Raw genomic sequence first — 23,210 nt, 5'->3', positions numbered from 1 at the left:
TGTAGTTAGTGATGTTAATAAACACTGGCCCAATCAATATAGAGTTAAAGGGTGGTCCTATTTTATACCCACCACCTGCACATCATTATAAGAAACAGCCTTACAACTACAGAAGTAATAGCCCTTGGACACCGCATGGACTGGAAGCAAATGAACTGCCACAACCTCCCACCAGATTAATAGGAAATCTGATTTAAATGAATTAAAAAATAATAGAGTAAAAATAAAATGCATTAAGAATACAATAGTGTACTAGGATTGTGACAGATGTGTCACAAATGGCCCAAATGACTGGTCCTACATACCAGGTATTATACTATAATAATGTGTATTTATTTAATCTTGTTTAAATATCATTTTAAACCATCATACAACCCAGAGCCTGCCACATTTAAAGCAAATGAGTAGTTCAATTATGGTTCTGAGTAATTTCTAGTTTTATACAATTACTCAAATGTTTATGTTATTTCAGTGGAAATTTGTACTTGCTTCAAAATAGGAGGACCCCACGGGTCTTGTGTGCTCCAGTGCAGGAAAGCCATTTCTGTATAGGGAGGGACCACTGAATACCATCATTAAAAATCTGGATGCCGAATGTAGTGACAACATATGTACGTTCTGTTAATGATTTACACTGTTATAACCGTGCACATTTGTATTATTGTACAGTCACTCGTTCTCCGATACGTGATAATCCGTGCAAACATTCTTAATATCACGTGGAATCCCTCTTGCATTCTACAAATCTTCATCTCCTAGCGACAGAAAAGCGTCTCGGGAGGAAACCCTTGCGTTGATTGGCTAGCAGCTGCTTCCCTCGCTCCGCCTTTGTAGTTTGTGAACAATTTCCTAAGACTGGCTGTCAGGCTGGGGTTTTGTAACATTTTAACAAATTGGGAGTCAAATGCACGTCTTTTGGAGAAAACAGTTACAGTAAAACACAATGAACAACTAAAGTAATCGCAGTTGCTGATTAAAAATGTAAGTACAAGACCGTAAACCATTTATCAAAGAATAAAGAGTGCATGATGCAAATAATATTAAACGTTATGTTGAACTTGAAGCGATGATAACAAAACAAGGAAAGTAGCAACACGTAAGATGAGATTTCATTTATACAGCATGTGCATTTTAAATCCTAAAACAATTATTATTTTAAATAATGTCTGTTATAATGCATTTGGTTTGTACCAAACCAGAGTGTGCTAATTTGTAGTTTTAAATACGTTTTTTTTTTCAATTAAATTATAGATCTTTTTTTAAAATCTTCTCTTCTTATCTGTGTGTAGGGTATGGTGGTGGCTGTTTGTTTGGCATTATGCTATTATGTCTTGTAATATCTACCTTGATGTTGTCCAGGAAACCTGTTCGGGTTCTATAAAATTGCATTAATGATGGAGTGTGAATATCACCTTTTTAAACGCCTGAGATGCAAATATCTTTTGTTTATCATACTACAACGACTGCATTTAAGAAATACTTTATCCCGTATACATTTTAATTGCAGAATATCATGGTAAAGTGTGGTAAAACACAGGTAAGTGTAGCTTACGCTTATAAATGTTTACCATAGTCAAATCATGGCAAAGTGTACGAAGGTATAGTGAAATGTGGATAATACATCGCGACATCGGTAAATGTTGTAAAGCCCAGCGAGGTATAGTAAAGCATATTCAAAAACATGGTAAACTGTGGTACAGTACATGTATAGTATAACAATGGAAAACCAACACAATTACCGTGCAAATCTATCTTGGTAAACTTTTATAAGAAAATAACTGTTTGAATTATAACATTGGTGGTGCAAATGTAACATGGTCAACTTGGGCATTTGCCATGGAACTTGATATAGTTCCGATAATCTGATTCTGAATTGGATTGGGTCTGGATCTGTGCACAGAGGGTAGTAGGCTCTGTTTGCTGTTATTTTCAGAGCCAGTGGGACAGAACAGATCTGAAAGGATGAGCCTCTTTCATCTTTCAGTAAACTGCTTTCTCATACCATGGGAATAGGTAGGTCCAAGATCTGGCAACTTATTTAATTTTAACGTCCGTGTTTATCCAAGTTTGTGTCTGATTTACCATAAATCTCTATACTATTCCGATTGGCATATTTGCTGTCTAGCCTAATAGCCTATGTCTGAGCAGATAATATTTGCGATATTACAGAAGTGTATGTCGATACAATGTTAAAAAATGAAAATAGGCTTAGAAGCCAGGTGAGGCAATTCCAACAGCATGCAAAAACCCTCACCAGTCCAGCTAGCTCAAGAAACATACATACAAAGTGCATTCTGAAATTAATATGTTTATTTGGATGAGACTAAGGTACAGAAATCATAATAGCTTCAGTCAGGGTTAATGTCACTGGTACATGCACACACTTGCAAACTTGTGACCTCAACAGAACAGCCAATTGAAACTAAAGCAGATTCATAATACTGACATAGAATATACAGCATCTAAAGTTAGAAGTTGAAAAAACTCTTTCAGTTCTGGATTTGTTAGCCCATGTTTAAGATCAACCCGTGCTTAGAATTCCTCCACCTTCCCCAGAGTTTATTAAGAAAGCAGTCTTGGAGTTTGTTCTTTCAAAAAGGAACTCAGGGCTGCAGGCATTCAATGTGTTGATTTCTTGGAGATATCTGCATTCAAATACAGTATCTCAAGGACCAACACACTGCTCTGATACTATAGTGCTGATATTCCAAAATAAGCCTCCTCTGGGATTAGGGGGCAGTAATTTAGTTTAAAATACTTGCAAAACATTTTTTTAAAGAAAAGTGTCATGTGTCATGATAATTCCCATAAGGAGGTAAGAACAGAAACAAAACAGGCCTGTATGCTTGTTAGAACAGTATTTTAATTGAAGATCAGCATTTAAGTTGAACTTGCTCTTATTGAAGAAACTTACATAGAGCTTTGTACTTAAATTATCCCAGCATTTCCAGATTGATCTGCTTTCTTCCCCCACAATTACATTTTGCTTTTCAGTGTGACAGAATCAACCAGGAAAGATACATGGCATTTGTTTATTATTATTTATTTCTTAGCCGACGCCCTTATCCAGGGCGACTTACAATTGTTACAAGATATCACATTACTTTTACATACAATTACCCATTTATACAGTTGGGTTTTAACTGGAGCAATCTAGGTAAAGTACCTTGCTCAAGGGTACAGCAGCAGTGTCCCCCACCTGGGATTGAACCCATAACCCTCCGGTCAAGAGTCCAGAGCCCCAACCACTACTCCACACTGCTGCTGTTTAAAAGTAAAATTGTCACAGAGACCCTAAAACAGTCAATGCTCATACAGTATTGTAGAAGTTAGAAATTACACTGAAACTAACACCTGAATATCAAAAACATTTTCAAATTTGTAAGGTTGCATGTCACCTGGTTTGCTGCTAATGTATTGTTTAGAATATAATTTCAAACTCGACTAGTGGCAGAATGTACACCTTATCTAATTGACATATGAATGGAATGTTCATGTAACTCTTTAACAGGTCTGAGAATTAGCATTCCATAAAAACGACTTGAATGAAAATGTTTTAGGAGAAAAGAACAAAGCCGTGCCCAATTGAAATTGAGCTGAACGTTAAATGCATTGCATACAGTATAAAAACACAAGTGCTCATACATGATAGTGGTTCCTTTGAATAAACAAACACTCAGGACGACAAGTTGTACATATTGTACGTTTACACAACCCAGAAAACAAATATTAATCTGGTAAACAGTCAATAAAATGTTCTATATCTACAGGCTCATGAATAACTCATGAGTATTCTTATTTACTGAAGTGCAACCTTGGATAGTTCCGAACTGTTCCTAAGGTAACCTTATTTTGCCGAAGCAGTTAGCTTGCCTACCGTGCTGAATGATATATAATTAGAGAATATTTACAGAACAAACAAAGAAACAAAGTTGGGTGAACGTAAATCGTTGAATGGATGGTAGGATCAGATTGCCTCATTAATATCTGTGTTACAGTTGTTTAAAAGGAATAAGATTGGTTGCTAGGTGTCAGAAGTTGTCCCACATACAGTACTGCACTTTGCTGTTTTCCTAACTGTTTTGCCTGAAGTTGATTTAGGCTTTCTGTGGCAATAACATGAATGCCTTTTTCACAGATGTAGTTATTGTTTTTATTACTTACCCTGTATGTTTCCTTGTATTTTTACAGAACAATAAAGCCCACATAGTAACATTTTTTAGTTAAACTATAACAAAATGATTATGCTAATTGTTATGCCAAACATCAGAAAAATAAAATCAAAGGCCAAATCATTGTTTGTGAAGGAAGTGGTTCCAGTACCATAAAATGTTATCTTTTGACCCTTCTGTTACATACAAACTGCTGTAACATGAATAGACTTCTACATATAGAAATAACAGCTGTCATGACTGGCATTACATCATAAGCCCTGTTTAAAAAAAACGTTTACAGTGGGGTTGATCAAGACTGAGGCACAAGGGTATACGTTCATTTTTATAATATAACGTGCACCCTATGTATAATGAGCATCCTTGGGTTACATCCTTTGTATAATGCACACCTCTTAGATAGCACACGCTCTGTTGTATAATATATATATATATATTATTATTATTATTATTATTATTTATTTCTTAGCAGACGCCCTTATCCAGGGCGACTTACAATCGTAAGCAAAGACATTTCAAGCGTTACAATACAAGTAATACAATAAGAGCAAGAACTACAATAACTTTTGTTCAAGTAAAGTACAAGTTTGACAAACCACAATTCAATAATACAGCAGGTAATAGTGATAGTTACATCAGGATATGATTAAATAGTGATAGTTACATCAGGATGTGAGTAAATACAAAGTACTACAGGTTAAAAACTTGGCAGATTACAGTATTCTGAAGTACAGGATTAAATGCAGTAAAATAGGGGCTGATAAGAGCAAAATAAAGCACATTTACATGAAGGGTGAAAGTGTCCCAGGATACAAACAGAGTTCTACAGGTGCTCTTTGAAGAGGTCAGTCTTAAGGAGGCGCCGGAATGTGGTCAGGGACTGGGCAGTCCTGACCTATATATATGTGAATGCTATTACCTGAGTATACTGTGCACCTAATGCACAGCACTTATATAATAATCAGAAATTCTCTGTGTTTGTTATATTCTAAAAATTGTTATGCCTGGGGATGAAAAAAGGACGATTTAGCATTTGAACCAGGATTCTGTGGCTTGCATGCTTCCACTGTATTCTGTAGGGTTCATCTTGCTGGTTATAGTTATTTTTTTCTTGAGAAAAAACAGTTAAAAGTCTTTTCAATATGGGTATAGTCCTTGTATATTACACTGCAATGTGTCACTGTCTTCTGAGAGGCAATTTGTTTATTGGCAAATATCACTAAAAAGAGAATACAATAGTCCTGCCAAAAATGTGGACAACAGTATTTTAGTTTCCAACTTTCACAAGCCAAATGACTGTGAGATAAGGCATCAACAGAAATAATACCAAAAACAAGTTCATTTGTACAAGAGCCTTCCATTATTACCAGGTTCATTTGTTGTTCTCACCACTTTGCTGAACGCAAACCCTAATGATTTATAATGATATGAGGTATACTTACCCCTGCTAAGGCCTTGGTCTGGCACGGGGAAAAAAAGGTTAATGGAGAAAAATATTGTTATCGGCAGAATGGACTTGGTAATCTTGAAAAACTGGTTCCCCCGTACACATAATGAAGAAACATTTTAACAACCGGTTCAACTGCTAAAATTGTTGTGTGTCTCAAATTCTCAAATCTTCTTTATTGGATTTTTAAAACACGTTTTATTAAATATAGTTATATTTACAAAATGTGTGTACTAATTGTTGATGCTGATTATGCGTGGACTCGTTGTTGTAAATTACAGTAGATTCTATTCCAAAAAAGGCTCTTGTTAAATCACTGGCATTCATGCATTGGGTGTTCAATGTTGGGTTAGTTCAAACCCCAATTTCAATAAATTGCTAAACCTTAAGCCATCATTTTGGAATGCTGTTTAACACAATCCTGGATTCCTGGCATTCCAGTGCAAGCTGCCAATAGTTGATCCACACTGGGGGTTGTGAAGGTATGAGAACAGAAACGTGTTAAATAGTGCATTACCACTGTACCACACAATTCCACAGCAGTTTATTTTAAAATGTTTGACTGTCAGCTAACCACGGATACAGAACCAGTGGGTGTTTTAGTTTCATCAAACATTCACCATTGAACTTACAGCACAATGCTTTGAACACAGTATGTGACATACAATGTTGTAACTTTTCTAATGGGAAGTTCAGGAGGATCCAGGACTAAAGTGACATTTATGCATTTGCTGTGATTTTAAGAAACAGCCTAAGAAATATTATTTTAAAACCAAATTTCATAAAATGGTTTATAATACAAAACTATTAAAAAGGGATAATTTCTACTATCTACAGTTCTGGAAATATTAAATATATTGCTGGTTTAATATCCTGTTATGTATGTTCTCTATAGCTCTCTATTGTTGCTACTAAGTTGTTAGAATTGACCACTAGGGGCATGCAACTTCTGCCCCATTTGCAACTCAAGTGAGTATTAAAAGTGGTTGAAAAGAGAAATATAATGCCACCTACTTGAAAGACATCATAGACTCCAGTTCACAGACTATGATTGTAATGTTAACAGGTTATTTTTCTCTGGAAGGGTTTTATACTTGGACCCATGAAACTTTGCTTCTAGTCCACTTATTTACCTTGAAGCCTTGCTAACTCAAGATGTACTTTCACTGAAATTATAATAGGCTGTGTCTTTACTTGGTAAGAACACAGTTAAATTTCAAGAACAGAATAGATTTGTAGCATTCTTTAGTTCTGTACTCCTGCAGTGATTGATTAACAGTTCAGTAGGAAGCTTGAATGGGCTTCTTGATTGTGTAAAGCACATTGTGGGAGTCAAATCAGAACATTCTTCAAAGGAAAACTTTAAACATGGGCAAGCCTAAGCTTGCTCTGTTTAATACAATTATGGAGTGAAGCTTACGGACCTACAGATTGACAGTGGTACATAGTGGCATTGTATTTTTCAGCGGTACGGGTACCAAAATAAATTGTTTAATCATCAGAACAATTATTAATTCCAAGTTAGCAGATATTCCAAAAGAAAGCAAACAGTGAGGGAGAACCCTCATGCAGTGTATATACTGCAAGGTTACACAGAGTAACCTCAGCATTTAACACCAGAATTCCAGTTCGTATAGCTAACGACCCCAGGACTTAAAGTGGAACATAATAAAAATGTGTTAAAACGCAGAATAAGTGGGGGGGGGAGGGGGGGGGGGCAAGGCTGGTGTATAGCAACGGGCAGCCTATCAAATTTAGAGCATTTAGGCTCATCCTCTGTGACCCAAGGCACCTGCAGAGCTGTGGTAGTACATCTGATAAGGGAGGTGAGCTCCTACTCCGCATCCTCGGACGGGAAGATTAATTCTTGGGTGTCCATGTCCTCAGATGCAGCAAGGGACAAAGCGTCCTCCTGCACTGGTTGTGGGTTAGGCAATGGCGCCTGAACCCTGGGGACTGAGACAACGGGGGGAAGGGGGGTTTGCGTCAAAAGGGACTTCTGCTGGTTCATAGCTTCAAAAAGCTTTTCCATTTGCCCCGCAGCCCAGTCAGTATTGTCAGAATGCCTTCTATGTCAGAGGAGAGGGGGAGCTCTCTGAGCCAGAGGATGAAGAGGAGGATTTAGAGGAGCGCAGACTCTTAATCCTGCTCCTACTCCTAGGATCACATCCTAGCTCCCGGTATAACAGGGAGTGTGGACTGTTGGCCACACTGCAGGGGACGAATGGTGCGAGTCATGCTGTGCTGGTGTCGGAGATGCAGAGCGGTCCCTGGAACAGCAGGCCAGTCTGCTTTCCAGTGTCCTCTTAGCAGAATTAGCAAAAGTCTTTAACTGCTCCCTTTGCATGCTCCCTTCCCAGGCAGTGGATGCTTATCCTCTGCTGTAATGTTTCTTTTGCAACAAGCACAAAGGTGAAACCCAGGCATGGTGCAAGGTTGAAAAAAACAGTTCAGCTGTGCAATGTATGCGCACAAGAACAGACAGCTGACTGGTGCTCAAAACTATACACAGAAATGGAGCACTGGTAACGGTCTTGGTGTCAAACCAGACAGAACCAATTCTGGTATGAACCAGATGACTGGTACCAACCTTGGTACCAATAAAGGTGACTGGTACCGATCAGGTCACAGGTACTAGTTCTGGTACCGACTCGTACAGGGGCACTGACTGGTTCTGACCAGGTCACTGGTACGGGCTCTGGTACCGACCAGGCTCTGGTACTGACTGGTACCGGCAAGAGTGTCCTGGTACCAACCACCCAGCCCTGGTACCAGTAGTGAGTCTGGTACTTGAAAAGCAAGTCACTGGTATCAGCTCTATTACCAGGACAAGTGGCGTGCAGGTGACCTGAAAAATCCACTGACAACTGCAAGCATGCACTGTTAAACAGACAGGGGTTGAAGGTGCCTGCTAACTAGAAACAAATCTAGTAGCCTTCATTGTCACTGAAGCAAAAAGCAGACACAGCAACGGCAAAGAGATACTCAGAATATTCTCCGGTCGAAAAAGCTCCTGCCAATTCGACAGCGCAGTGTAGCTAAAAAGCACTGGCAGTGTCTCCGTAGTGCAAAATGCTGACTAGAAAAAAAAAACAGATAGCTAGCGCAGTATACCATCTGTGTACAGAGGCGTACCTAGTACAAGCAGACAGCCTACGCTCATGCTGGGTTTCGGGAAAGAAAATAGAAAATAATTAAAACTTTCTAAAAATGATACATAATATATATATACTGTGTATATATATATATATATATATATATATATATATATATATATATATATATACAGACGTGCTCAAATTTGTTGGTACCCCTCCACAAAAAACGAAGAATGCACAATTTTCTCTGAAATAACTGACAAAAGTAACTGGCATCCACCATTGTTTATCCCATATTTAATAGAAATCAGACTTTGCTTTTGATTTTTTATTCAACATAATATTGTAAATAATAAAACAAATGAAAATGGCATGGACAAAAATTATGGGACCTCTAACCTAATATTTTGTTGCACAACCTTTAGAGGCAATCACTGCAATCAAACATTTTCTGTAGCTCTCAATGAGACTTCTGCACCTGTTAACAGGTAGTTTGGCCCACTCTTCCTGAGCAAACTGATGGGTGCCTTCTCCAGACTGCAAGTTTCAGCTCTTTCCATAAATGTTTGATGGATTCAAATCAGGACTCATAGAAGGCCACTTCAGAATAGTCCAATGTTTTGTTCTTATCCATTCTTGGGTGCTTTTAGCTGTGTGTTTTGGGTCATTATCCTGTTGGAGGACCCATGACCTGCGACTGAGACAGAGCTTTCTGACACTGGGCAGTATGTTTTGCTCCAGAATGCCTTGATAGTCTTGAGATTTCATTGTGCCCTGCACAGATTCAAGGCACCCTGTGCTAGGCGCAGCAAAGCAGCCCCAAAACATAACCGAGCCTCCTCCATGTTTCACTGTAGGTATGGTGTTCTTTTCTTTGAAAGCTTCATTTTTTCGTCTGTGAACATAGAGCTGATGTGACTTGCCAAAAAGCTCCAGTTTTGACTCATCTGTCCAAAGGACATTCTCCCAGAAGGATTGTGGCTTGTCAATATGCATTTTAGCACATTCTAGTCTGGCTTTTTTATGTTTTTCTTTCAAAAGTGGAGTCCTCCTGGGTCTTCTTCCATGGAGCCCACTTTCGCTCAAAAAGCGACGGATGGTGCGATCAGAAACTGACGTACCTTCACCTTGGAGTTCAGCTTGTATCTCTTTGGCAGTTATCCGTGGTTCTTTTTCTACCATTCGCACTATCCTTCTGTTCAATCTGGGGTCGATTTTCCTCTTGCGGCCGCGCCCAGGGAGGTTGGCTACAGTTCCATGGACCTTAAACTTCTTAATAATATTTGCAACTGTTGTCACAGGAACATCAAGCTGCTTGGAGATGGTCTTGTAGCCTTTACCTTTACCATGCTTGTCTATTATTTTCTTTCTGATCTCCTCAGACAACTCTCTTCTTTGCTTTCTCTGGTCCATGTTCAGTGTGGTGCACACAATGATACCAAACAGCACAGTGACTACTTTTCTCCATTTAAATAGGCTGAATGACTGATTACAAGATTAGAGACATGTGTGATACTAATTAAAGAAACTAATTAGTTTGAAATATCACTATAATCCAATTATTTATTATTTTTTCTAAGGGGTACCAACAAATGTGTCCAGGCCATTTTAGAATATCTTTGTAGAATAAGCAATAATTCATCTCTTTTCACAGCTTCTTTGCTTTATTCTATGACATACCAAAGGCATGCAAGTATACATGATAAAATAGCTTTTAATTTCATCACTTTTCAGGAGGAATGAAGCATTATTTCAATGAGCTGTAAGGGTACCAACAAATTTGAGCACGTCTGTGTGTGTGTATATATATATATATATATATATATATATATATATATATATATATATATATATATATATACAGTACTGTGCAAAAGTTTTAGGCAAGTGTGAAAAAATGCTGTAAAGTAAGAATGCTTTCAAAAATAGACATGTTAATAGATTATATCTATCAATTAACTAAATGCAAAGTGAGTGAACAGAAGAAAAATCTAAATCAAAACAGCATCAGTTCTTCTAGGTACACTTGCACAAAGTCAGGGATTTTGTAGGCATATAGTCAGGTGTATGATTAAACAATTATACCAAACAGGTGCTAATGATCATCAATTCAATATGTAGGTTGAAACACAATCATTAACTGAAACAGAAACAGCTGTGTAGGAGGAATAAAACTGGGTGAGGAACAGCCAAACTCAGCTAACAAGGTGAGGTTGCTGAAGACAGTTTACTGTCAAAAGTCATACACCATGGCAAGACTGAGCACAGCAACAAGACACAAGGTATTTATACTGCATCAGCAAGGTCTCTCCCAGGCAGAAATTTCAAGGCAGACAGGGGTTTCCAGATGTGCTGTCCAAGCTCTTTTGAAGAAGCACAAAGAAACGGGCAACGTTGAGGACCGTAGACGCAGTGGTCGGCCAAGGAAACTTACTGCAGCAGATGAAAGACACATCATGCTTACTTCCCTTCGCAATCGGAAGATGTCCAGCAGTGCCATCAGCTCAGAATTGGCAGAAAACAGTGGGACCCTGGTACACCCATCTACTGTCCGGAGAAGTCTGGTCAGAAGTGGCTTTCATGGAAGACTTGCGGCCAAAAAGCCATACCTCTGACGTGGAAACAAGGCCAAGCGACTCAACTATGCACGAAAATACAGGAACAGGGCTGCAGAAAATGGCAGCAAGTGCTCTGGACTGATGAGTCAAAATTTGAAATATTTGGCTGTAGCAGAAGGCAGTTTGTTCGCCGAAGGGCTGGAGAGCGGTACACGAATGAGTGTCTGCAGGCAACAGTGAAGCATGGTGGAGGTTCCTTGCAAGTTTGGGGCTGCATTTCTGCAAATGGAGTTGGGGATTTGGTCAGAATTAATGGTCTCCTCAATGCTGAGAAGTGCAGGCAGATACTTATCCATCATGCAATACCATCAGGGAGGCATCTGATTGGCCCCAAATTTATTCTGCAGCATGACAACGACCCCAAACATACAGCGAAAGTCATTAAGAACTATCTTCAGCGTAAAGAAGAACAAGGAGTCCTGGAAGTGATGGTATGGCCCCCACAGCGCCCTGATCGCATCGAGTCTGTCTGGGATTCCATGAAGAGAGAGAAGCAACTGAGGCTGCCTAAATCCACAGAAGAACTGTGGTTAGTTCTCCAAGATGTTTGGGCCAACCTACCTGTCGAGTTCCTTCAAAAACTGTGTGTAAGTGTACCTAGAAGAATTGATGCTGTTTTGAAGGCAAAGGGTGGTCACACCAAATATTGATTTGATGTAGATTTTTCTTCTGTTCACTCACTTTGCATTTTGTTAATTGATAAATATAATCTATTAACATGTCTATTTTTGAAAGCATTCTTACTTTACAGCATTTTTTCACACCTGCCTAAAACTTTTGCACAGTACTGTATATATATATATATATATATATATATACAGACGTGCTCAAATTTGTTGGTACCCTTACAGCTCATTGAAATAATGCTTCATTCCTCCTGAAAAGTGATGAAATTAAAAGCTATTTTATCATGTATACTTGCATGCCTTTGGTATGTCATAGAATAAAGCAAAGAAGCTGTGAAAAGAGATGAATTATTGCTTATTCTACAAAGATATTCTAAAATGGCCTGGACACATTTGTTGGTACCCCTTAGAAAAGATAATAAATAATTGGATTATAGTGATATTTCAAACTAATTAGTTTCTTTAATTAGTATCACACATGTCTCCAATCTTGTAATCAGTCATTCAGCCTATTTAAATGGAGAAAAGTAGTCACTGTGCTGTTTGGTATCATTGTGTGCACCACACTGAACATGGACCAGAGAAAGCAAAGGAGAGAGTTGTCTGAGGAGATCAGAAAGAAAAGGCTACAAGACCATCTCCAAGCAGCTTGATGTTCCTGTGACAACAGTTGCAAATATTATTAAGAAGTTGATGGTCCATGGAACTGTAGCCAGCCTCCCTGGGCGCGGCCGCAAGAGGAAAATCGACCCCAGGTTGAACAGAAGGATAGTGCGAATGGTAGAAAAAGAACCAAGGATAACTGCCAAAGAGAAACAAGCTGAACTCCAAGGTGAAGGTACGTCAGTTTCTGATCGCACCATCCGTCGCCTTTTGAGCGAAAGTGGGCTCCATGGAAGAAGACCCAGGAGGACTCCACTTTTGAAAGAAAAACATAAAAAAGCCAGACTGGAATTTGCTAAAATGCATATTGACAAGCCACAATCCTTCTGGGAGAATGTCCTTTGGACAGATGAGTCAAAACTGGAGCTTTTTGGCAAGTCACATCAGCTCTGTGTTCACAGACGAAAAAATGAAGCTTTCAAAGAAAAGAACACCATACCTACAGTGAAACATGGAGGAGGCTCGGTTATGTTTTGGGGCTGCTTTGCTGCGCCTGGCACAGGGTGCCTTGAATCTGTGCAGGGCACAATGAAATCTCAAGACTATCAAGGCATTCTGGAGCGAAACGTACTGCCCAGTGTCAGAAAGCTCTGTCTCAGTCGCAGGTCATGGGTCCTCCAACAGGATAATGACCCAAAACACACAGCTAAAAGCACCCAAGAATGGAAAAGAACAAAACATTGGACTATTCTGAAGTGGCCTTCTATGAGTCCTGATCTGAATCCTATCAAACATCTATGGAAAGAGCTGAAACTTGCAGTCTGGAGAAGGCACCCATCAAACCTGAGACAGCTGGAGCAGTTTGCTCAGGAAGAGTGGGCTAAACTACCTGTTAACAGGTGCAGAAGTCTCATTGAGAGCTACAGAAAACGTTTGATTGCATTGATTGCCTCTAAAGGTTGTTCAACAAAATATTAGGTTAGCGGTCCCATCATTTTTGTCCATGCCATTTTCATTTGTTTTCTTATTTACAATATTATGTTGAATAAAAAATCAAAAGTAAAGTCTGATTTCTATTAAATATGGAATAAACAATGGTGGATGCCAATTACTTTTGTCAGTTTCAAGTTATTTCAGAGAAAATTGTGCATTCTTCGTTTTTTGTGGAGGGGTACCAACAAATTTGAGCACGTCTATATATATATATATATATATATATATATATATATATATATATAATGAAAAATCGCTAGCAAAAATGTATATCCAGTCATGAAAAGCCAAGCAACAAGGGACTGAATCCCAGGGAAGGGGCCGGGAGAGCCGCCGGCTTTGCACAGCACACAAGGCCGCGGAGGGGACTTAATCAGAACCTAAGGCCAAGAAGAATTATATGCTAAGAATAAGCAAAATTATTTCAAAATATGAAATGAGAGAGAAAAAGTAAATATATCAACTTATCAGTCAGAACTCACTCCTTCCTCAGGCAAGGCTGAAAGAAAAATGCCACTGAGCCTTGTGCGTAAATCGTATTTATTTCCGGGGGCGGAGACGATATAAGTTTTGATATAAGTGCTCAGGTAATTTGGGTTATAAGAGATATATCCCATGAGGCAATGGTTACATTTCGTACTAGAAAGGGAACCGCCTTGATGCTCAATCTTTATAGGGGAAAGGTGTTATCTCATGTTTACTAAATACAATTCATTTAAACTAATAAATCCTTTTTGTCTTTTTAGTAACTGCTTACACGTGACTGAGCACTGTGGATTCATGGCTTTGGAAGTTGAAAGAATATTTTCTGAGATGCCATCAGAGATGGAAACAAAGACCTGGAATTACTCTGACCAAGAGAAGGATATTCCGGAGCTTGTTCATGGTGTGCATCAGCTCATGACCATTGATGAATCAAAGTCTCCTGCACACAGATCCAGAGAGGCACTTTCAGCACAAGAGCCTAAGTCATATTCAGTAATGAGTCCTGGAGAGTCACTCAGTTGCAGCCAGAGGAAGACAGTTACAATCAAACCGTTTTCCAGATATTCTTTAGGGAAAGCCAAGAATGCAATGAGAAAGCCATTGTATGACATTTCTACTGACCACAAGAAGCACTCAGAAACGGTGAGATAAAGATATATTCTCAAATGTATTGCCAACATTTTAAAAAAAGGTTAGAAAATGGCTTGGAATTCAATGTTTTTGTCTTTTTGATTTTTGATTTTTTTTGTTGAGTAGACTAATCCAAATAGATTAATCCTTAAAAAGGTCACATATCCATTATGCATTACGATATTCAATTTCAATTGTATTTATCAAGGCCGTAGCCAGCTACAAGGCATCCGAGGCACGGGCATTAAAATCATAGTAATAATTATTTATTTAGGCCCTTTTACACGTTGCTTTGCGCAAAATAAAATGCATTTCATCCCTCGTTGTGCATACACTAATTTCCAAGTCCTGCTGATATCTAGGCTATAGCCTCTGTGCTCTTCAAAATCTTTACTGCCTGTAGTGATTGATGTGTTTAGTAGGCTACTGTCTGTATTTTAATGTAATATCGCTATTTAAAATTATCTAGCGTTTCAGGGTTTTTTCTGACGAATGTACCTGCCTTTTAAATATGTTTTATGCCGACTCCTGTTTTTATTAAAAAGTGAAACGAGGCGATTAACGAAGACTTCTTTCTACTCCAGCGAATAACATGCAGAATCAAATGAATTGCTCTATATTTTAAGAAGCCCTCTTGTAATGCAAACACATAATTAACCATCGCAATTATTATTCATTTTATTTGACGAGTTTAGCAAAGGTGAAGTCTTTGTTTTATGAATCAGTTAGTGTTGTAGCTACAACCTCCAAGCAACCAAGTCACAGCGATCATCAATCCGCTTAAGCTAATTTTAGTTTTGATCACTATATGCGGTTGATTGTTGATTGTTATATCGGTGATTTTTATAAACGGAGTGCATTGTAGTAGTAGTAGTATTATTACTTAATCTATAACTTTGAACTCTTAAATGTAATCTTAGTAAAATACCAGTAGATACTATCAAAGTAACAAACATTTTGACAAAAGTTGAAAAGTGTATTACTTTTATTATTACTTTCTAAACTGATTTTTGTGTGTGCCTACTCTACATTTAATAATAAATATTCCATACAAAATGTTTAATATATATATATATATATATATATATATATATATATATATATATATATATATATATATATATATATATATATATACATTAAGAACTATTTAGTTTATATTAGCATTATTCACCTATCATTTTTGAAGTACTATCCCTTTTAGCTGCATTGTTTCTCTGTGGAATCACAGGAGATGTCTTCTTCACTGCTGGAATCCCCTACTGCTAGTCTCAGATACAAGGTCTATTTGATTCCTGCCTGAGCTGGCTTCAGGTACATAATCTGGGTTCAAGATCACATTCCTCCTCAAAATATCTTTCCATCAGGTGACAAAAGCTACACCCCAGGGAATTATGCACAGAAAAAATAAAAATTATGCAAAATTATCTGTACAAGTATGTGCAAAGTAACAAAAGTATTGTGCAGTTGTATTGTGTTCTTCTTTCATACTGGATATCAAAATACTGGCATAAGTTTAAAACAATGGATTTTTTTTTAAACATAAAGTCTTTCTAAATTCCAAGATTGAAATAAAGGAACACCAACTCTTTGAGTTTGTCTTCTGAAAGAGAACGCCTCCGATCAGACAGGAGAAGATTATACAGCGAGTTGCTGCACTCAGTGTCAGCTATATTTGTTACTGCATTTATGTATCTGAAAGCTAATGTTTTCAAATTAGGAAGACGGTCAGCTGTTGATGTCAATTTCCCTTGGCGGTAGAGCGCTGTGGATCGCATCGGGTGCCACCTTCACAGTGTACAAAGCAAAGCAAAGAACATCATTTACTCTCTCTTTTGATGATATATTTGCAACATGGGACCTTTGTCGCGGCATTTTCTGGCAAAATCGATCAATGTTCCCTTTATCCTCATTGTGTCCCAACATTTTACAATACAATACGATGCCCAGTTTGTGTTTAAAAAAATGACATATGACAGATACTTAAGATGGTGTATCCTTTGATGCACAAAACCACTTTTTAAAAATAATAAAACTGTAAAGGCTATTTATATACTGTAATTGTTTTTGTTATGTAAACTGTACTTTAAACTGTAGGTTGATCATGTTTAACGATTTTATTCTGTTATTTTTTATTTTTTTTGGTAAACTCCTTTTAACATGGTCCTACAAATCTTTTTTTTTTCTTGAATAAAAATATACGTGTATGAATATGTACACAATTCACAGCTTCCCCAAAACAATGTCAGTGGAAGTCAGATTTGTAAAATGTCATAGACCTTACCAAACTACATATGTTTCTTTTTTTTCTTTCTTTCTTTTTTAAGGATTTACATGTAGAGGACAAAAGTACCACACTACCAACTCCAAGTTGTGAATATCAGTCAAAGTCAGTGAAAATAAATGACAATACTGATTGTGGTTCACCTCATCAAGGCTTGTATGAACCAGCAACCTCACATGCAGCATCGTACTCTAGAGAGGGGAATACGTCATACCACCAAACAGGTTTAAGATTCGATAGTGGGACCCCTTGGTCTAGTAGATGTTGCTTCTCCAGTCCACCTCTTGGGGACTACAGCACTATGGTGAAGATGAGTCCCAGAGGTCTGTCTGCCCCCCGACCATCTTCAGTAGAAGCATCTAATCCTTATTCACGACTGTCAAAAAAAAATACATCTCAAGTTTGGAAGTCTCTTAATGCATCCACTCGTTCTGGTAGGTCCTTGCATCATAGCCTAGATGAGCCACTGGATTCCAAGGACAGCAGGGAAAAATGTCCTTATCAGGCTGATTACTGGGCATGTGCAATCCCTAGCGCCTTACCTCCATCTCCCAACCGAATGTCTCCTCATTGGGATCCTAATGAGGAATACAGGGTCTTGCTTGATTACACCTATCCCTTAAGACCAAATCATTCTTGTTCCAGGGGCAAATCAGGTGGGGATCCTATAGTTTCTGACCCATTGCTGCACGACTCTGGTATTGAGCTTGATAGCTTCTGTTACTCCACTAACAACACTCTGAGGTCAACACCGTGCCTTGAATGCGACACTGCAGTTTTGATAAACGACAATTCAGCTACTGAGAGCCCGTTCTCAGGCAAAGGCTTACGACCCTCAGGTCCAGAGTATAAGGAACCCTGTCATTTGAAATTGGGTTTTGTACACCAGCAGCATGTAGGTTCTTCAAGAAGGTCCATCAGCCCATATTCTTCAGATGACTATGTGGATCTTTCATTAGAAAACTCCAACAGTTCGGCCTGGTTTGAATCACATAACAAAAAACTTGAACAGAGAATGTGGCACCATAAATATGGGGTCTTTTCATCTGCTGCATCCAAGCCTTGTTTTATCCCCACTACACAGATCCTTCCACTACACAAAGCATGGGACAGTGATGAAGAATACCTTTCTCTGCCTCTAAGGTTAAAGGAGTTGGAGGTATTATCACAACAATTAAATACCATAGCGGTGCAGATAAGCAAGCCTGGGGATGTGTGCTGTGAAACACAATCTGTTCTGGAAAAGGATACTGCTTCACCCAAGACCCTGTATAATCAAGTGGAGCTCATGACTGGTGAGGGAATTACAGATGCTGGTGCCCTATTTGGAACGCAAACCATCAAGGAAGACTATGACCTAGAGAATGACTTACAAAGTGCGGAGGGTGAACTTACAAAAAGCAGGCTGAAAAAGGTCTCTTATTTTATGGAGCAGCTTGGAGGATTATCTCTTTTTGAATTTGAAAAGAAGACACAAGTTGACCACAGCGGTGGAGAAACAAAGGAATCGCTTATGCAACACATTCAGGTATAGCCTTAACCTTAACCTCAATTTATTGCACAATGTATCGGAATTATCCCCCACTAGCGATGCATAATCCCAGGTAACAGAGATATAGTAGAGCCGCCCATTGACACTATTGTTTTACATTTATCTAGAGAATCTATTATCCTATTGTGATGACACTTGATTAGGGAATTCTTCTCCCATACAGATTCAGAATATAAGAAGATATCTAATATACTTCTTGTATTTATTTACTTGTTGCCGTAGTGGCATGAGGTGTGTAAATGGATTTGGTAAAAGGTAAATGACACATTTCTCTTATACAGACATTTTGCTATAAACTGGAGGAGCTAATTCAATGGCTATACCAAGTAGCTGAGAAAATAGACAGCTGGAATCCTCCAGCACCAGACATCGACAGTGTCAAGGCCTCCCTTGATGTCTACAAGGTAAATATATCGGACAAGTCTAGTGAACTGTCCGCCTTCTTCCTGAAGAAAATGAAATGTTTGGCAGGTAGAGGAATGAGTTTCAAGCTGATCTGACAAGAGTGGCAAAAACCATAGCTGTTTTAATGTTTCACATTTATAATGTTATTTTAAAAAGTACACACAGATCATAAAGTATACAACAGCCTTATTCAAAGCCTTGGTAAGCATGAAACTCAAACCCAGTGTTTTTTTTTTTAAATATATTATATACTTCATGCTGTCTCACACAAATGCTTTAAAAAATCATACATTGTATGTCTTCTACTATCAATTTTACAGAAGTTCCAGAAGGAAGTGGATGAACACCAGCCTCTTACCACAGCAGTTTTAAAAACTGGAGAAATTCTTCTTTGCTGCATGAGCTCCACCTCCCCAGGTAACTCGATAAAAAGAAATTGGATGAGACCAAAAGATTCTGGCTATGTGTAGGAAGCACCACTTTCTTCTACCCTAATTATTAATCTGCACATCATATAAGTCATTGATAGTTAAATCAGTGTAAAATCTAGGGTCACACACACAAAGTATTCTTCTATTATAGCCTCGATCAGGGGGTTAATCCTAGAGGGGTTTGTTAACACAAAAATAAGAACAGTACTGCCCTTTTATAACGCAACCTGTTATAGTGCGGAATCTGTTATAACACAGTAAGGTCGTGGCTCCCATTTCCCCCATAATGCAATTTGACAGGCAAACATTGGGTGAACGTTCCAGATATACAGTATGAAGCATGGCAGACAGCAAAAAATGAAACTCTTTCTGTGTTAAAATTAAACTCGATGCGGTGGACAGAGTAAGAAAAGGTGAAACTCAAGCAGCAGTTTCAAAAGATATACATTTTGCAGAATCTACATGGTGTGGATGGCTTAAAGACGAAGAAAAACTAAGAGGTTTGCTTGATAAGATTGACTCCAAAGAGGGCTGCTTTAGGAAAAAAAATGTGCTGTGCTATAGAGTGAGACAAGCAGCTGTGTGAAAGTGCTGCTGTGGCAATGCAAGACTGTTTGTTGTTTTTGGTGTTGGCCAGGCTAACAGGGTCGGGATTAATCGTCCCAATAAACAGTGGATTCGAGTACCTGCAAATTGTGTGTGTCTCCTTCCTTCATTTTCCACTTTACACTACAATATAAATTTGACTTGTGGGCTTGTAAATCATTTCAGGAACAAAAATGCCAATATTCATTATAAGGCAAAACACAAAATAAGGCGGTCTCCTAATTATGGACCCCGACAACCGCATTATAACAGGGTAGCGCTGTATATAATCCCAGTAGTTAATGGTTAATATTGCTCAAAATGATTCTGTTTAATTGTTTAAAGAATCCCTACATATTCAAATTCATTACCAGAATAAGTTATCCAGTCATCTATCCTGACAGTTTATATGGAAAGCATCTACAAAGTACTAAAACCATTTTATGCTATTTGCATCATCTTAAATCCTGATAGCAGTGGTTATTCTAACTGACTAAATTACTTTGCGGTTAGTTCTAAAGGAAACTCTGGGGTTGGTTGAAAAACAGTCGGAGGCCCTGGACAAGCATGCAGAACACTTGTACTCCTCGATACTGACCGCTATGGATATCATTCGAGATGAGGTGCTGACAATGTCTGACCCAAGTGGTGATTCTACTGTGGATTCAATTGAGGTAAAAAGTAAGGTAACCATTTCAGAATGCACAATTCAAGAAGACAGAATACCATTGTAATTTTAGTTTTAAATAAGCAAAGATTTATCTTTCATTTATTTATATTTTTCTAGGGGAAATCCGATTTTTGGACCCTGTAGGTTAATTGAATGATTCCACTTGGTCATTTAGAGTTGGAAGATTTATATTACTAGTGTAAGTGCATTCAGTTGGGACAGTCTCCTGTGTAGCAATGCAGGATTCATTTGTTGCTTTGATGTTCTGGTATGAAATATCACTTCCTCAAAACATACTAATTTTTTTATATTTATATATAAAGAGTCAATAGCTGAATGAAAGTGGATTTGTGGAACAAGATCCAGAACTACGAAGACACATTATCTCCATCAACACTACGTTTCACTGGTTATGTAAATGTATTTTTTTCCCCATAAATGGTACCCTTGATTTTTTTTCTGTGGCATTAATATAATTTAGTTCTGTTGTGCTGTACAATAAGATGATGCATAACATGCTATTGTAGAATCTACTTTAAGGTTAGTCTATTGCCTATAATGATTTTCAGGAATATGGTATATTATTACACCATATTTTAGGAATGTAATTATCATGTTTGAAATTTTCCACAATTTTATTTGGAGTATAATGTGGGTGTTATAACTTAATTTATCTTTCATAAATGACTGCTCAGGTTTTCACTGATGAGTAAATTGCCTTACTCTAGGATTCGATTTAAATTGTGGCACCACTGTACTTATAAAGAGTTTTGAAGTTTTTGTTATCACATGGCTGTTTGCTGCAGACCCTTCTTTGTCTGAAAGTTTGATTAATGTGTGCAATAGAACAGGGAAATAATGTACTTTTGTAAACTTGATGAATAAGCAACATTATTAAATAAATCCTACCACAAATATGCAGGCTTTACAATAAAACACTTGTATTCACACAATTGTGTGGCATTACAAAACTTAGTCAGCACTGTATTCAATGATTTTCACCAAGCAGCATCTTTTTTTCATTGACAGATGATCTAATACCCGAGCCTTACTTCTTAGTAATACTAATGATTTCAGTGTATTTCTGCTATTGTTTTGCCTTACTTATGTGATTGTAATCATTTGTGTATGTGTTATTTCTGCTCTTCCACTGCTTTGACACATCATGTAAGAAATACTTTTAATGCAGTAATTGTGAACTGATGAAAGGTTGGAAATGCAGTTTTATATGGAAGTTTACAGTATTATCTGAACAATGCAGTCATATTTTAACAGAAATTTAGCTTTAACATCAAGGGGATCTTAGATGGAAAAACTAAAATAATGTTTGACAATAACCAAAGTATACTAGGATGCCTTTTGTCGCACACTAACATTTTTGGAATACGGCATTCATATATCCATCACATTTGATGAACAAATACAGCAGATCTTCATTCCAAAAGTACATCAATGGTACTGCTTAAATACTAGTCCTTTTTATAATTTCAAGTTGTATACTGTATGCGGCCTTATAGTAATTTAGCCTTCACTGCTGTTATCTATGGTACCAGCAGTTAGGTTTCCTTTGTGAAATCAAACATGTCCAGTCTAAAATTAGAAAGGAAGGAACCTTGCTGATTGCAGGGAGTATAACAGCAATGATACACATACAAAGTAAATTAGAAAAGTGAAATACGTTTCCCTTGTAGTACTGCAATGTCTCTAAATAAACTGAAAATACTGAAAGCTTTATACAGTGGGCTGCAGTCAGATGATAAACGTGCGGGTCCCGGGTCCCTGTGCTAGTGGACTGTGCGAGTGGATGAATGCATCTGCATTGGATGAAAAGCAGACTAAATAAGTCCTGGTACACAGTACCGACAGAATTTCATCCCTGGGGTCAAGTAACTTGATCTTTAAACAAAACTACAATGCAATGTTAAATGGGTTGTTTTTAGTGCAGAACCATTAACACTTACAAAATTCCTGTTAGAGGCTGACAATAGACGGCAAGATGCCAATTTAGTTGTTAAACCAACATACTCTAGACCAGCAAGACGGCAGCCAATGGAATGTGGATCCTTTTAAAATGTATTGGGTTAGCTACATTTTTTTTTTAAACCCAATTTCTGTACCCTGTATGGTCTTTACCACTTGTACATATATCTTTATTTAATGTAATGTTATAAAATCGGTTAATACACAGCTTTGGGGCATTAACAGGTTTATAATGTCCTTAGCCAACATGTTCATGTTCTACACTATAATGGATTTATTTGCTTCACGCTACATGGGCTTATTTTTATTATTTGTTTATTTAGCAGACGGCTTTATCCAAGGCGACTTACAGAGACTAGGGTGTATGAACTATGCATCAGCTGCAGAGTCACTTACAACGTCTCATCTGAAAGACGGAGCACAAGGAGGTTAAGTGACTTGCTCAAGGTCACACAATAAATGAGCTGGGATTTGAACCAGAGACCTGGTTACAAGCCCTTTTCTTTAACCACAGGACCACAGTCTCCTTATATACAGTACTACAGCGAGTATGAAATTGTTAAAACTCTTTTCTGTGAATTACCATAGTTGTGTAACCATTTCAACAAAATAAACCATAAAATGCAAGCC

General features: G+C 37.9%; 1 protein-coding gene across 4 annotated transcripts; it reads left to right on the top strand.

Moving 5' to 3' along the window:
• Nucleotides 1–854: 854 nt before the first annotated feature.
• Nucleotides 855–23,208, top strand: LOC117402659 (centrosomal protein of 68 kDa-like). Of its 4 annotated transcripts, none has more exons than XM_034004021.3 (7): nt 855–981; nt 14,304–14,685; nt 17,001–18,485; nt 18,791–18,913; nt 19,235–19,331; nt 20,444–20,604; nt 20,924–23,208. In XM_034004021.3, exons 2-7 carry the CDS (start codon nt 14,338–14,340, stop codon nt 20,930–20,932), a joined length of 2,223 nt encoding a protein of 740 aa, XP_033859912.1. In that variant the 5' UTR covers nt 855–981; nt 14,304–14,337; the 3' UTR covers nt 20,933–23,208. The 4 variants fall into 4 exon arrangements, with proteins under 4 accessions (XP_033859912.1, XP_058880411.1, XP_033859911.1 ...); XM_059024428.1 differs by having other exon boundaries at nt 20,444–20,611; XM_034004020.3 differs by adding an exon at nt 1,934–2,013 and having other exon boundaries at nt 20,444–23,208.
• Nucleotides 23,209–23,210: the final 2 nt, after the last annotated feature.

The sequence above is a fragment of the Acipenser ruthenus genome, chromosome 5, assembly GCF_902713425.1.
Source record: "Acipenser ruthenus chromosome 5, fAciRut3.2 maternal haplotype, whole genome shotgun sequence".
Taxonomy (NCBI): Eukaryota; Metazoa; Chordata; class Actinopteri; order Acipenseriformes; family Acipenseridae; genus Acipenser; species Acipenser ruthenus.
The sequence above is the reverse complement of the archived record's forward strand: the minus strand, read 5'-3'. Positions and strand labels throughout refer to the sequence as shown.